We start from the raw sequence: 15,935 nt of genomic DNA on the forward strand, positions 1-15,935 counted from the left end.
CTCTGGTGTCTTTTCCAACTTTTATGAGATGCATACACCTGCCAGATATGTTAAATGAGTTTTGTAAAGGCCTCTTAGAGACTCCTTCTGCAGGAAAGCATGGTGCGTAATGACTAGAAACAGGTTCCAACAGCTGGCCTCTACAGCAATTACCCTAAACATTATATCATCACATTTGTCTACACAGCATGTTTCCATTCTTAAAATATAATCTATACAAGCATTTAAACTCCTGGGACCTCTGAATGTCATGGAGCGTCATGAATGCATGATTTATAAAGATGCAGCAAGGTGAATTTAATCAGCGGTGACTCTAAAACCAAGGCTCTGGAAAGGTTCAATGAGTTCCCACATGTAACACCCAGGATACATCAGCTGAATTGTGGCCTCTTACTTAGATCATATTTAGAAACAACTTATCAAATGGAAATAAATCCAATTCCAGGCAGTGCAATAATATTTTTGGTAAAACTTCTTCCACGATAGACTTGTTATCACACACTTCTGGTAAATGCAATCACATTAATGGTGCTGGCAGGATAGCTGGCACAGTGCCTGAACAATCTGGTCAGAATGAAAGGAAAAAATTACAAGAAAAAGAGGCGTCCCTCCTGAATAATTGCAATGCAGCACTCTGATCAATTATGTGATAACTTCCACACCATATGGCAATTATCAGTGGGATGACATGGTGAGAGACGGAGGGTTAGACGCTTTAATGGGAACATAAAAATTCTGTCCCGTATCTGTGATTGCTCCCTACGCTCTTGAATGCTGTCACACTGAGGTTTGACGATACAGCAGAAGAAAAAGAAGATAAAGCCATAAGGCAATATCTTACTTGGCCCAGGCTTGATTTCAATGGCTGAGCGGCTCCAAATGTCCTTCTCCACCTGAGACATACGCTCCCTGGTTGTCTGGTAGGAGTCATCTGTGGCACAAACTGTGATCTTGTCCTGAATGCTGCCCTGGCCCTCCAGGCGATCCCTACCCTCCCTGTCTCGACAGAGAGAGAAGAAGAGAAAAGACTTGAAGCTTTCTTTTCTTTTTTTTTCTTTTTTTTTTTTGTCTTGGCCCAATTATGTGGCCAATTGTTAAAACACGAGCATTATTTTTGTAATTCAGTGTTTGGCATGTTGTCTGACACAAGCATAACTGGTTCTGTGACATATCTGCATGCAAATTACTGCCCTCACTCATGAACCTTCCTTCTTATCAACAGGATTAGGGCTAACCCTTACCCCTTTGCAAGAGTAAAGGCTTTCTTAGAAAGAAAGCAGTTCTAATGCAACCCTTTGACCCTGTGTAGCCAAAAACAGTACCTCTCTGTTCTCAATTATTACCGGTCACACCTCTGAGGGCAGTCACAGCATTACAGACTTTGGTTGTTATGGTAGACTTGTCTGAATATAGTCCAGCAGTGCTGCTGTCTGTTGCTGTTGTACTGAGGAGGGAGGCCGCTGTTTGGTAAGGCCATGTGGTCTCAGTGTCAGACCAAATTTACTACGAGTTCCATTTGTGGCCGACTGTGGAAAGGCTTGTGTGTCCTGCTTACCCTGAGACATACTGGTGAATGCAGTCGAAGCTGGACTGAGGCTTGTCTTTGCTGTCACTGGATAAGTAGAAGGAGAATACTCTGAATCCGTCAGGAGATTCTGGAGATGGCGCTGGGATCTTTATGTACTATCCAAGACAAATAAAAAGAAAGCATGAAATTATAGGAAACATTGTTTTAAAGTTGGAGAGCTTCACAGTGAAAAGTGAAAACAAACAGAGCCAACTCTCAGCTTGTGTTTACAACTGTTATGTTGTAGTTGCACTTTTAACAGTTTTACAGTGTTGTTACAAAGTTGTGTACATCTGCTAGGATGGCTAATTTGAGGGTTGTGTTATGTAATAAGTATGTTTCATTCCTTGTAGATATCATCTAGTCTAAACGTGGAAAAACCCAGGATAAAATAAATCAACATGACTGAAAGTGATCTTGACTTGCTGGTTACTGTTTTTCATGTAATAAATGTGACCTAAATTATTTCCCAGTTGGGGCGGTCACAAAGACCACATGGGACCTCCCAGGTCAGGGATGATGACCTGTAGCCAGTCATGGGAGGAGCCTGCCTGAAAGGGAAAACATTAAAATATTATACCGGTCACTTTTTTCACTTGGGCAAAAACCTCTCCTGTCACAGGCTGTCCTAGCAACTCCCCAGCAACAACAGCAATCTCTGTCAGACACCTTGTTACATAAAATGACCCAAAAACCCGCTTCCACTAAAAGGACAGTTCAACATAGAAAGTCATTAACCAACAGGTGAGATGTCCTCAAGCAGCAGCCTTCTTTTTCTCTGCCTGCAGCTGTGGCTCAGTCTTAACAGTTTACTTTTATTGTTCATGTCCTAGATTCAGCTGGACTTTGATGATTATCCACCATCCTATAAAAGCATGAATACATGCTTACTGATGAGAAATACGTAACATTTACAAGAGCTCCCAGTTTTCATCTCTTTTTCTGCTCTCCTCCGCAGACGTTTTGTTACGACCTCAGGCCAAAGCATAAAGACTTTTTTCAACAGCAGGTCTGAAGAAAAACAAAACAGTGGTCAAATGCGCTTGAAGCTGCCTCTTCAGTTATCGGTTATAAGTGATTGATTATGAGTTGACTGGCTGAGAGCGCGGTGCCCCTGGCAGATGTGGCAGACAGGAATATAGTTGTCACAAATGCCCAGTCATGCAGCAAAGCCATAAGCTTTTTTTTTTTTTTTTTTTTTTTTGAACATTGAACCAATGAACAGCTCTTCTCCTCAACCCCCCTCTCCCTCGTCTAAAACCCAACGCATGCCATTCACCCTGCCCCCATCTGCCTGCAGCTTTCCTTCATGTGCGCAAGCCCACCCATGTCAGCACAATACGCAAAGCAGGCTCACAAGGCCATGGATACTTGAGGCACACAGCTGACCATTAATTCTGCCCTATTTATGGCTGACCGTTCAAATGAAGTGGTGAAGCCGAGTCCTCCCTATGTCTGCTTTAGATTTTATGCTAATTAGGAACGATCAAGAAAAAAAAAAATAAATAAATAAAAAATAAAAAACCATCAAAGTGAGCAGGGCCAACAGGCGAACCATGTCCTCAGGACCCAATGCTTTCAGAGAGTAAAGTAGTAGCCAACTTGACCAAAATTATAAGTCACCAGAAGGCTGGGCATTGATGTAGAGAGAGGCATGGAAATGAACTGCATTTTAAAAAGAGGGCCCTGCTAAACAAAAGCGAGCATGCAATAAGCTGAGAGTACACATATACACATTTAGCATTGCAATAGTGCCACCAGGTCTGGTCTTTCAGTCAGTGGCAGAAGTACGAGCCCCCTCCAGCCGTGCATTATTTTTGCCTGTCAGACACATCCATGGCACAGTGCACACTTCACATTCAGATTCTAATCAATGTCACTCAGGTCAGACTGTTCAGAGGTCATCCCTGTTTTATTCACAGCTTCCTTCTCAAGCTTCATAACCATATGTCTTTTAACCCACTAGTTCCCAGTTCTTGACTCCTATGAGGCACCTCTCTATCAGTCTGCAGGATCACAAACGTAGCCCTCAACGCGCTGTTGAGCATTGCATGTGTGTACCATAAAAATGAAGCAATGACTTGTGACTTTTGACACTGAACATTGTGGGATACGTTTAAATCTGTGATGTGCTTTATATCATATTATTTTGTGCAACATTTTTGTTTACCTCAGAAAAGTACTCTTGTGTCTCCAAGTGACAATGACAAAAGCTTTGAATCGTTAATATACACAATTTTACTACCCGATCACGGCATACCAACAACGAGAAGGAGCAACAAAAAAATCGCTGCCACAGCCTGAACTACCGTGAGTTTACAATTCACTTTTCATCACAGCTAATTTATACAAAGTGATCTATTTCATTGCCATCCCACCAACTTTGATGAAATTAGCTGTGCGACTTCAGTCAGTGACACAACTTGTGCCAACAGGTTTGTGATCCCAAAGCTGCTGCCAGTCAAGTTGTAGGTGTAGATTTACATAGAGACGCTGAGTCACATATATCTCTGCATGGAGCTTTGCCTCTCTGATCCCCTGAGGCTGAGTGTGCATGTGTGTGTGTGTGTGTTACCATTTTGTCTTTTTCAAGCAAAGGAAGCCTTATGCTTCCCCTGGTCACATGCAGGGAGGGAGGTCAAATATGTCCTTAGTGACACAGTTCCTGTCAGTTTAAGCCTTATGTCACTAGAATAAAGCTTTTATCAGTCAAACGCTTTGCAACATGTTATGGAATATCATCAATGAGTAAACCCAGAAAAAAAAAAAAAGGAAAAAAAGACATTAACCCCAGTAAATGAGTCACAAAAGGTCCAAACAGAAGAATTTGGCTACAGCAATCCTAAAACAAGAACTGATAAGTCATGTCTGCAAATAACATATAACATACAACAGGTCACACCAGTCTCCACCAAGCGAAATGAGTTTTTAGATGCAATCTGACAGCAGTTTGGTTTTTTTAAATGACATTTGTGAGCATTTAGATATTGCACCTCTAAACCGTACTTCCATCCACACCAGTGATTTGACTAGGTGCCACATGCAAAGATGGTGATCAGGTTCTGCCACAAAACCAGACAGACTAATGTCACGATGAGTAAACTTCATTTCGTGAATCAAATCTTAAATTCTTTTTAGACATTTAGGAAAAATAAAGAAATGAAAATCACTTAGCTCTTAAACTAAATTTAATCACTATTATCACAAATGCATGCCTTTGTGGACTTTGAATTTGGCAGTTCTATAGTAGGAGATCATAATATGGAGTCTGCGTTAATGATCCGGCTCTGAATGAGCAGAAGAAATCATTGAATTGCTCATGATTCAATAGTGTTCTAATTATTATTGCGTGTGCCAGATAATCTAATAAGTAATTAATCAGGGAAAAGCTTAATGGGGTATTATTATTATCAGAGAGTACTATTAACATGTGTCAGTTTAATGAAATTGAGCAGCTCTGTAACAACACAGCAGTGAGATGTGTGCCGTAATACTTTCATTATCATGATTTGAGTAAAGCCATTAGACAGCAGTTACAGATGGAGCAACCAAATAGCATCATAACAGCAATCCTTACCACCTTGTCAGTGCAACCCCCCCCCTTCACCCCCCACCAACCCCCCATAGAGCATACAGGCTGATACAATAACTGCCTCTCTGGCCTTGACCCAGCCACATCTGCTACTCCCGGCTCTGGGTGTTTGGAGATGTCAAATACTTTCAAGCTGTTGTAAGGTGTGAACTGGACTGGAACAGAAAATCTCGTCAGGGGGTTCAGCATTTGAGCACAAGGACAAAAGGTGTTATCTGTAATGTCCTTGTAAAACTTAAAAAACTTAACTCCCTGCGCATGTTTGAGCTGCTCATCTTTGATGAGGTTAAACAGATCTTACCCTGCCATTTGGTGAAGAAGGAAAAATACCTTCACTACAGGGATGTACTTTTTCCCCACTGCTGTGTGCATTTAGCAAGCCAAACATCTGCTGGGAAAGATGAGACCATAGTTTCTCTCTTTGTCTTTCTTTCTTTGCTCTGCAGAGTGAGACAGCAAGGTTCCCAGCTCTGGTATTTGGCATGGCAGCACTGAGATGGGAGCGGGTGCCTGGATATGTGATTTACGCTGAGCCTTTGCCTCCTGCCCCTGTCTGTACTGACACTAGTTACCATTGTCTTCTCATCTGAGCCTACTCAGCCATAGCTACTCTCTGAGCTGCCCGCCTTTTGTTCTAGCTTCTTCCCCCACAAAGCTGAGTGCAATGGCCTGCCGGCCTGCCTGGATTATTCATGAACAGCAGGGACGTGTGGCTGTGTGTTGTTGGGGGGTAATGGGAGGGAGTGGGGGTTTGGGTGTGTGTGTATGGAGGGGAGGGGGTTGGCAGTGGCTCCCAGTAGAGCCAGCATATGAGGGATGGTCCTAAATAGTCCTCCTTCAGGAATGTGCAGAAGAGGGGGTACGAGCCAAACTGGAACAAGTGCATTAGTTCCTAATTCACACAATTTATGTGAGCTCAAACAGCAACATACAGTGTCTTCCACAGGTTGAAGCGATGACCTGACGGACGAAAACATCCAACTGTCAGCCATGTGTCAGATGCAATCAACCAAATAAAATTATGTTGACGAATGGTCAGAGAAATGCAGGGGTCACATAATTTTTTCCTGAAGCTTTGTGCAGTATGATCTACAGTTCCACTGTGACTCATTTGTTAAAAAACAAAGTGCATGACATCACCTTTTACAGTTTAAATCATGCTTTCAGTGAGCCCGGATGGATGTGCTGGTTTCTGTGCTTGAGGATCTATTCATTGAGGGGGGTTGGTAGAGTCAGGAAAAGTAAAGGAAGGGGGGTGGGGACTGACGGGATATGGGGATGGGCAACTGTCGAGCATCCCCCAAGGTACTGCCTGTTATGCCAAGCAGAATCAGTCTTTTTTTCCAAGAAGCTGGGGCTAATCTGTCAACTTTAACAAACACTCTGCTTCTTCCTACCAACACCCCCCACCCCTCTTTACTGAAGGTGCCCTCCTCTTCATAGACAGGGGGATGGATGGAGGCAGCACTGAAAGACCTACATTTTTATTGTGTTTGTAATGTTTTGTCTTGCTTTCTTTTCTCTTTTCGAAATATGTCCACAAAGGAAAATCAGTAAAGCACCATTTGACTTTTTTTTTTTTTTTTTTGTAAACCCCCCCCCCCTCCCATTAAGCCTTGCCTAATTTGCATTAAGTGGTGATAGGGAGTCAGGAAATTCCCTTTACACACCAGTTATTAGACCTCAAATGCAGCGACACCATTTACGTGTTTGCCTTGTTGGTTCCTTGCCGTTTCAATGGAGCAGCTTCACAAACCACTTGGAGTGCTGTGCTCTGCTCCCATTACTGGACTTTTCTCTCCACACAAACAAGCAGTCTGTAATCCTTTAACAATTCACAGATTGTGCGTTGGAAAGTATGTCCAAACCTGATTAGCTTGCAGGGAAACTTGGAGAAAGAGCGGAAAATCCAAAACATGCACTGAGATGTGGTGTTTAACATCACAGGAGGAGGAGGTAGGCCAAACAACACAATGAACCTGCTTGAGCTGTCAAACACACTCAACATACAGGTGTGAGAAAGGACAGAGTTCATTGGTTTGGTGTTTTGTGAAATTGTATACCTGCGGCATGATGAGTACATTTAATGTAAAAATGTTACAAGGCACTCCTGTCGCTTGATCTTTTTCACGAAGAAATTTAACAAATAAAACTTTACAAAACATTTCTATGAAAAGAGGTACTTTGTCCAGTGTGTGCCTTCCAGCAGCAGCACCAAACTAAAAAGGATTACATTAGCCTGTTAAATCTTTGTCTTTAGGTTAAACAATAGCTCTCTAGTGTTGGTTTCAAGCTTTTGGATTTAAGCTTTAAAAGCACTTCACAAATGTATACAGAGAGACTGACTGTATTTACTCGCAATATTTGTGTTACTCATATCCTGTTGTGCTGCATTTTTATTTCCAAGAAGAAAACACGTTTGTGATCACACTCCTCAGAGGCCAGTGTTGACACAACATGAAATATTTCCTTATTGTCGTACTTGTTCTGCTTTACAATGCCAAATTATCTTTTGGATTTCTGAGAGTGCAATTAGCAAAAAAAAAAAAAAAAAAGATTGTAAAACTGCCTTTGTGTGAACTATGGCCTTTCATCTATCTACATGCTAAGATTCTTTAAATGGCGTTGTTCAAGGTGTTGCTTAGTGACGTATGACTTTCAAACCTGCGCATTCCCTCTGTCTCTTTTCACAGCAGACTGTGTTGTTGCTGTTGGGAGTTTTTCCTTCCAGTTTCCCAGGGTCGTAGTTACGTCTTTAGTCCTAATGAATCCAGATTAGTTTGGAATGTAAATAAACAACACAAAACCATAACTACTCTGTATGCATTTTACAGTGTTCTGTAAAGCCTAGCAAATTCATCTTTTTTTCATATATGTACAGTGTCACCTTTGCTCGTACTACCTGCCCGCTTTGGCACATCAATATATGGTCTTTTACAGCAACTATAAAACACTGCCACAGCCACTATGGCTTCCTCCCAGATCCCTTGTTTGAAGCTAAAGATCACAATAATGACAGAGGAGCTCAGAAAGAAATGTCTTTAGAAGGATCTCATGTGGTTTACTCCTAAAATACACTGTGCGATCTAAAAATCCTAAGGCCAAGTGCTTCTGCATAAACAGTGAGCTTCAGATGAGCAGCAGCATAGACTTTATCCTCACTTAACACATCTGGATGAATAGGGCGGCGTGTGCCCTTTCAGAAACACGTGGGACAACTCTCCCTCTCACTGCCGTGCCACTGGGAGAGGAAATTTCTCAAACCGCATTCCTGTTATTGTTATTCTAATTAGCTTCCAGGGGGGGAAAAAAGAGGAAAGAAATAATGTGTGCATGGACTCAACTCACACAGTGCCAAAAAAAAAGAAAAAAAGAAAAAAGGCTTATTTACAGTGTGAGAGAGGCAGGCGAAGCATAGGGGACGGGGGTGGGGTGGAGCGTGGGGGGGGTCAGGGCCGCTGTGTGCGAGATACAGCTACGTCTCGTAAGGATTCAACTGAGGCAAAGGGTGAAACGGCACAATAATCAAGAGGGCAGGCAGGAGGGAGGGAGCTCAGGGGACGCTCAGCCTTCACACACAGTCATCACGAGCATATCTTCAAGAGCACTTCTGTATCCTGACACCACTGCCTTTATGTGACAGCTGTGCACATAAAAACAGACACGGACATAAACAAAAACAATTACTTTGGCAACAGCAATTCAACATTTATGAACTGAGGGCCAATAGGAGCCGATGTCACACCTGACAGTGCAGCATACGGTCTTCAAATGTAAAGTAAAGCTCACTATCACAGTATAACACCCATAAATGTTTATTCAACGGTACAAAAGGTATACTGGACCACTCAGTGATATGTCACAAATTTGCAATGCAAGAGATGAAATACAGTGTTCCCTAACCACAGAGACCTAAATGGAACAAGTGACAAATGGACTTATGTGTATTAAATAACCAGGGGTGTTTTCATTAAGTGGATAAAACACATTATCTAATCAATACATGTGCTACAGCATGGACCCAATAAATAAGAACTAACAAGGTTTCATTTCTTACTAAATGGATATAGATCATGCCAACAAGCAGGCGGTGCTTCCAGACCTAAAGGAAAATAAGCACTGAGATGTGAAATTCCAGACCATGGGAACCCAGCCCAACTTGAAATATATTTCCTAATCCTTTCTGTTGAATTCAAAGTCCTTCAGAATCTCTCCACTTCTGCTTCTTTATAGTTGCATCACCATGTCTACTTAAAAAAGAAGAAAAAATATCTTTCACTGCTGCAGCAGGTAGATTTAGATTAAAACCCATTCAGTTGAATTTAGTCTAATATCGTGCGATTATAAAACTGTCTTCACCCCGTTTAGATGAGTGAAGACTGTTTTCACAGGGATCTGTGTCTTTCACTGAAAACTGGCAGACAATTTACAATAGACGGTCTAAATGCCACCGGGTCAGAGGGAAAGGCAGCTGAAAACCTCTGTGTGCTATTTCTTGATAGAAGCCCTGGCCTCTGATACCATCGAGCCCTGGAGAGATGCCAGGACAGTGATTTGAAGAATTCCTTTGGTTTTTGTGGCCTTCGAAGTGCCCCATTGCAGGAAATGTGACATGAGCCAGCTAGAACTAAAGATGTGAACGTAGCAGTTGTAGTTTTTGTGTTCAGACTTGACTGCTGGGAAGTGCCAGTGGACACAAGCTTTCTCACACACTACATATGACCTCCTGAGCATTGTGCTGCTGTTGGTGAAGGGATGACCTCTCTCAAGCACAAAATAGAGGAATACCGACATCTGTGATGCTGTAACCCACCGCCCGGGAGAAACAGATACTGGTTATCCTCTCAGCCTGTTTTATGCCAGACTGCCATGTTCACCAACATCCTCCCCCCACTAACGGCTTAATCTGGCCTCCCCCACCACCAATGGTAGCAACTACCTCATTAATGCCCAATCGTCCAGCTCGGGGACTATTGTCAGAGGGGGAGGGAGCTCATGCTTGAATTCTGCAAAGCAATTTGAATATGCAATGCGCCAGCCAAGATATAATCACCAAATCCCATTCAGTGATTAAAGCACACTTAAATTGCACTCACTAAACATTGCTTCACAGAGAGACTCCTTTAAGCAGGTTAAGCTGCTGTTTCCCCACATATGTTTTATGACATGTTTACACAGATCATTTGTGTTTTGAACATATTTCGCTCTTTTTCTTGGCTTAAAATTCCACAGCTCCCGCATCATTCCTGTATTTCAAATCTTTCATGTCTGCAGGGAGACAACAGGCATGTAGACATGGGGGCTCCCTGGGGTTTGCCCATTCCCCTTCCTCCTCCCCCTCCTCGAACAAAGCCTCCCCAGTTGCGAGGCTGACCCAGTAACCTGGCTAGCAGCCTGGGGGTATAGCGTACCCTATCTCAGGGCTTCCAGGGCCCATGTGAGCGCACATGGACAGCATTGGTGTACGGTCATTTTCGTCAATGCAATCCGCTCTTGCAGGGATTAGAACAGCTCCTTTTAGACAGGGCTGATTGTGTGGTAAATGTGTAGTGGCCTTGCAGACACAGCCAGGAAGAGTGTAATATTGGCCAAGCTAATCATGCTGAACACAGGCATCTTTCTTTACAGCTTCTTCACAGGAATGCCATATTAACTTTCATATTAGCCTTCACTCTCAAGTGTTTTGTATGTATTTATATATATATAAAATAGTCAGTCCAACCTATATAGCTGAGCAAATTAATGACATCTTTCCCTCAGGGCTTGGGCTCTGGATAACTAGCAGCAAACCATGCTCTCCATTGGTATGCAGAACATTATATCTGATTTTCATGTGCTCAAGAAGCAAATGAATGAACAACAATGAAATCATCCCAACATTTGGAAAGGCAGACCTCCTTGTGGATGCATGTAAGTGCTTATTGGATGCTTTAGGATGAAATAAGATGTGCAGAGGAACTGTCACAAGTGCGCTCTGAAGCATATCAGTACTAATTAGAGCATGCCATTTCTGAGGCATCAGGGAGAGTATGCAAAACATCTTACCCCCTGGCTCCCCTTGAAGCAAATCGCTGGCTGATTTGATAGTGATGCCTGAGGAGAAAAGAAAAAACGAAGAAACTGGTCACCGATCGGAAATCATGTTCATGTTTAATCCAATGTACAGATCACACGTTACAGGTGAAAATATAGTGACATTGTTACAGCTCAGCTTCGCAGTTTTCTCCTGGTAACAGTCAGGTTTGATGAGACTAAGCTTGGTCAACTTTCCTCATTTAAAGGCAAAACACCATTAATACCATTTCCCATTGGGCTTTGCTCTGAGCTACGCTTATGTTCGCACATCATATCAGGTCTGAGGTTTGAGCGTTTCTGGCCTTAATCTGTGCAGGAATGTGTGATTGATCTGTAGCCTACACAATAATTTTCTCATGTCAGTAAGTTTCATGAGAACGCTGTGTTTCAGCTGATTTCTAAACAATTCAATGAAAGCTAAAACATCCCAGAAGAAAGATAAAGCTCCTTCTGAAACCAATTATATTTCTTCGAAAAGGTACATTTTAGAAGGCCCCAGTGCTATGATTCGAAAAACCCAAGTCCACAGTGTATCTGGCTTAAATTCACTAAGATCTCTTCCCCCTACTGATAAAGAAATCAAATGAAAGTCTCTGCCTCTGACGCAACATGATATATGTTTAAAAGGTAAAGAATGATCTTTGAAGTACAGCTGTGCGTGTGATTGACAGCGCTCTTAATTTATTATTAATGGTCTTGGGGAATGTCTTCCCTATTGAGGAGTGTTGTTGTGATTTTTCACCATCATCTGTTAGGTTTTAATATTGAATGGAATAATAAATATTAGCACAACCTTAGGGCTAAATCAAACCTGTTAAAAGGTTGGAAGCAGGATTGATTGTCTTTCAGAAGGTTTAACATAAGTGAAGAAAAAAGCAGCAAATTGTTGCTACCCCCGCGACCCGACCTTCGATAAGCGGATGAAGGAAGATGGATGAATTGTAAATATGAGAATTATTATTCGTATTACGGAGACTTGACTACTCCTGAAACAATTAGTGGATTCATTTTAGATTCATTTGTAGGCATTCTTAATAATGCACCTGATTGAAGCATTATAGACTGTAACTAACAGCTTTATAATTGTTAATAAGTCTTTTATTCATACTTTTTAGATGAGTAATGGGCTGTCAATACGAATAGCGAGTCTGGAGATGCCAAGATGTAAAATGGTTGGTGTTTATCTTCCTCCAGCTGGGCCATTATAATTTCAGTCATTTATTAACAGTCAATAACTGCAGAGATGATGGCTTATTAGAGAGTGAAAAGCTCCCAAGTGTTAATTCATGAATGACTGAAGAAGTTTCCTGACTTAATTATCACTAAATAAAAGGAAACAGCAGCTAAAGGGATTTTTTTTTTTTAGAACCAGCCAACCTCATAGGTGTTTGTGGGTAATATCTGATTTATCAAATCTAGTAAATGAAATGGAATCTTTCGAAACATATTTAAAGGCTTTGTAAACTGACTGTGCACAAACGTATTTAATGTTTACAAAGGTTTCATTAAGGTCGCTACACGAGGAAGGATTAGTCCAGAAAAACTTGTCTATAAAAATGTGAAGAGTTGTTTTTGTTGGCATGTTAAAAAATGTGGTATCTTTTAATTTTTGGATTGGACAAAATGCGGCATCAACTTTGGTTTTGGAATATGTAATTGTTGCATTTTTCTTTTCTTCTCAAGCTCTTCTTATGTTTTGCCATTTTTCAGATCTGAGACTATTAGTTGATCAACAGACTCCTCAAATATGAACCCCTTGCTGGGGTTTTTTAAGTGTCCCAAATAAAATAGGAATTTTAAGAGATCTATGAATATTTTTGACATTTTAGACCAAACATTTATTTTAGATAAACATGAGCTAGTTGCAGCATGTGCTTGCAGATTAAAAATACGTCTTCTTTTATATAGATTCACAAATCCCCTCTTTTTTTTTTTCTCACCAGCAACACAGACATGAGAAATATTTAGCATTTCTTACAACAGAAACTCTTTCAGGTTGAGACTCCTGGGATCAAAATGGTTTGCAGCACACAGGGAGCCCAGCAGTCTAAAGCAGGACTTTGTGGGGTGGTCTGTGACTTGGAAAACTTTTGCAGTAACCTCTTGCTGCCTCCCTGCCTGCTTGCCTGCCTGTCTGCCTTTGCCTGGAGGAAGCTGTCAGGCTGCGTGAGCTCTGGAGTTTACTCTGCCTCACAGACCAATGAGCTCCGGAGCTGGGCGGGTTTCCAGGCGTGTAAAGGGCAAAAAACAATAATACGCAAGGACCAAGCAGCAACTTGCCAAGCCCTGCCATTGAGCCCAGAGCTGACTATGTGGCTGAGCCAGAGACTTCAACATCCAGGTCCAGACCTCGTATGGCTCAGGACTGTGGCAGACACACATACTGTATCTACAACTATTTGTTTTGGCGGCTCAGAGACAAAAATAAAAAATCATTGAACCAAATGAGCGTCCTAGTGCAGTCAAAACTGATGTAGGACAAGCTGTCTTATCAAGCGTTACTCTGGAAAAGACATTTGGATAGACTAAATTATCTCAGTCTAATCTAATGGACCATAAAGGCAATAAAACAGTCTCCAGTTTCAGAGGAGTTGAATCATTTGGTTGATAGCTTGTTCATTAATTTATTCCCGAGAGCAAAGCAGCAGAAAAGCCAGCCCCCCCCCCACCTCCTTTTTTTTTTCTTAACATTTAATGACTGACAATCATCTGTGTGGACCAATAATCTAAATAATGAATTTCAGATGTAATGTATGTACAGAGAGACTGAGCAAACAACAGGCTTTGAAAGCTCTGGGCATATTCACAACCCTCTGCCATATGGGAACTTAAATACTTTTGGGGTTTTCAGGAAATTCTGCTTTGGGTAAACAAGCAGACACGTACAATTTAAAAACCAAACAACAAGAACAACAACAACAACCAAAACAAACAAAAACAAAGGTTGAGCTTTTCGTTTCGTTTTTTTTTTTCCCCTCAAAACGGATATATATATTTTTTTTTTGTTATTTATTTTAAGAATGCCTTCGTCCGGTGAATTGCCTGTTATGGCCACCATAAATTAAGCTTAGCCTGCTTTCTACTGTAACCGAGCCAGAATAAACCAGCACAGACTCCACCGATCTGCCACCGACGCTTTGCTCGGTCATCGCACTAAGTTCAACCCAACTAATTGAACTTTTCTCTCCCACAGTGAAGGAACAGGCAGCTGCTCCGGTCGTGATCGCACAGATCCCGGAGCTGGCAGCCGATTATTCTTTTTCTTATTATTATTAATATGGAGGGGGGGAGGAGGAGGAAAAGAAAATACAGATGAAGAAACATACACAGCCTCCAAAGTTGAAGTGGGTGGTTTTGGTCTTACCTTCAGGTTCTGGTGGGCTTCCAGGGTCCGGATGGCGGTGTCAGTGAGTTTGACGTGATAGAGAGTGTGATTGGGGTTGTTTTTGTTGATTTTGCCACAGGAGAGCCCATACCGATGCTCCTGTCTCAGCGCTGCCATTTCTACTACTGAACACTATTGGTGACATTCAGCCGGAGACGTCACGGAGGAGAGAGCTAGTGGGCGGAGCCACACACACACACACACACACACCTAAAGTCCGAAGTACTGAGATTATTGTACTTTTGTTTTCCTATCCGACCACCGTCGGCCGTTTTGTTTCCCCGTGGAGTTTCCGGCCTGTGTTTACCTCTGATCTATTTTCGCTCAGGGTTTGGTCCTCCAAATGAGTCTTCGGTAAATGTCCCTTGTTTTTACAGAACACACATGAGGAAGTATAATTACACCAGCGGACACATGCATGAGAGGAGCATAGATGACATTTTAGGCAGTGCAGAGTAGAAATTGCAGTTAAATCGCAAAGCTATAAAAACAATCACTCTGCATTCAAGTGCATGAGTTTTATCAGCAGTAAAAACGGTGAAACATGAAAGCATGAAAGGTCACAGCACTAATCACGTAAAGTGAATTTGGAGAATGTGGAATACTTATTTTTTTTTTATTATAAATCTTCCTCTCTATCTGAATTTCAGTCAAACATACATCACAAAGTGGAAAAGTAAAAACAAAAAACAAAATTGTAAAATGGAAAAATAAAATGCAATCATATATGCACATGGTTTGCTATAAATACAGAAAATCGTCTCATTTTAGAGGCTCGAATCAGAGAACTTGTGCAAATTAGGCAGCATAAGAAAAATTATTTATTGTACTGAAGTGGAAGTGAAGGGAAAACATTTCCTTATTGTATTCAAGCAGAGCATTTGAACGGCATTTGAAAGAAGCCCATTTGTATTGAAGTCTATGGGAAAATGGTCCGACATTCCCTCAGAAAACAAAGATTTTATGCGCTGAGATTGTAGTTTCAAGTCCTTTTCATCACGACACGTTAAAAAAAAAAAATTGTCCCATTTAAAATAGACCATAAAAAAGGGTATGGATGAGGGCGAGGCTACTCTGTGATTGACTGCACCACAAATGCGTGGCAATCAGTACAAAGCAGATCAGATCCACCCTCAGTCTTCCTGAGCTCCAGTTTCTCCAAATATAGTTTCTTTTGGTTCAAAATCAAGATGCCATATTACAAACTCAAGGGTTCAAAATGCGAGATCACAAACCAGTAGGCGACGTCACAGTGGGTTGCCACATAAGCTTCACAGTCAAAGAAGCAGGCTGTATCTACAATATGGACAGTAAAG

At 41.7% G+C, this 15,935-nt stretch overlaps 1 protein-coding gene across 1 annotated transcript in view; it reads right to left on the reverse strand.

The window, feature by feature from the left end:
* The window catches only part of LOC115056028 (RNA polymerase II elongation factor ELL), a 24,789-nt gene extending 10,053 nt beyond the window's left edge, over positions 1–14,736 (reverse strand). The window contains exons 1-4 of the mRNA XM_029522248.1: positions 14,599–14,736; positions 11,205–11,252; positions 1,556–1,683; positions 842–996 (exon numbers count right to left, since the gene is read on the reverse strand). Coding sequence (XP_029378108.1) covers positions 842–996; positions 1,556–1,683; positions 11,205–11,252; positions 14,599–14,736 — 469 coding nt within the window. The remainder of the gene's footprint in view (positions 1–841; positions 997–1,555; positions 1,684–11,204; positions 11,253–14,598) is intronic.
* Between the last annotated feature and the right edge of the window lie 1,199 nt (positions 14,737–15,935).

Source organism: Echeneis naucrates, chromosome 16 (assembly GCF_900963305.1).
Source record: "Echeneis naucrates chromosome 16, fEcheNa1.1, whole genome shotgun sequence".
NCBI lineage: Eukaryota > Metazoa > Chordata > Actinopteri > Carangiformes > Echeneidae > Echeneis > Echeneis naucrates.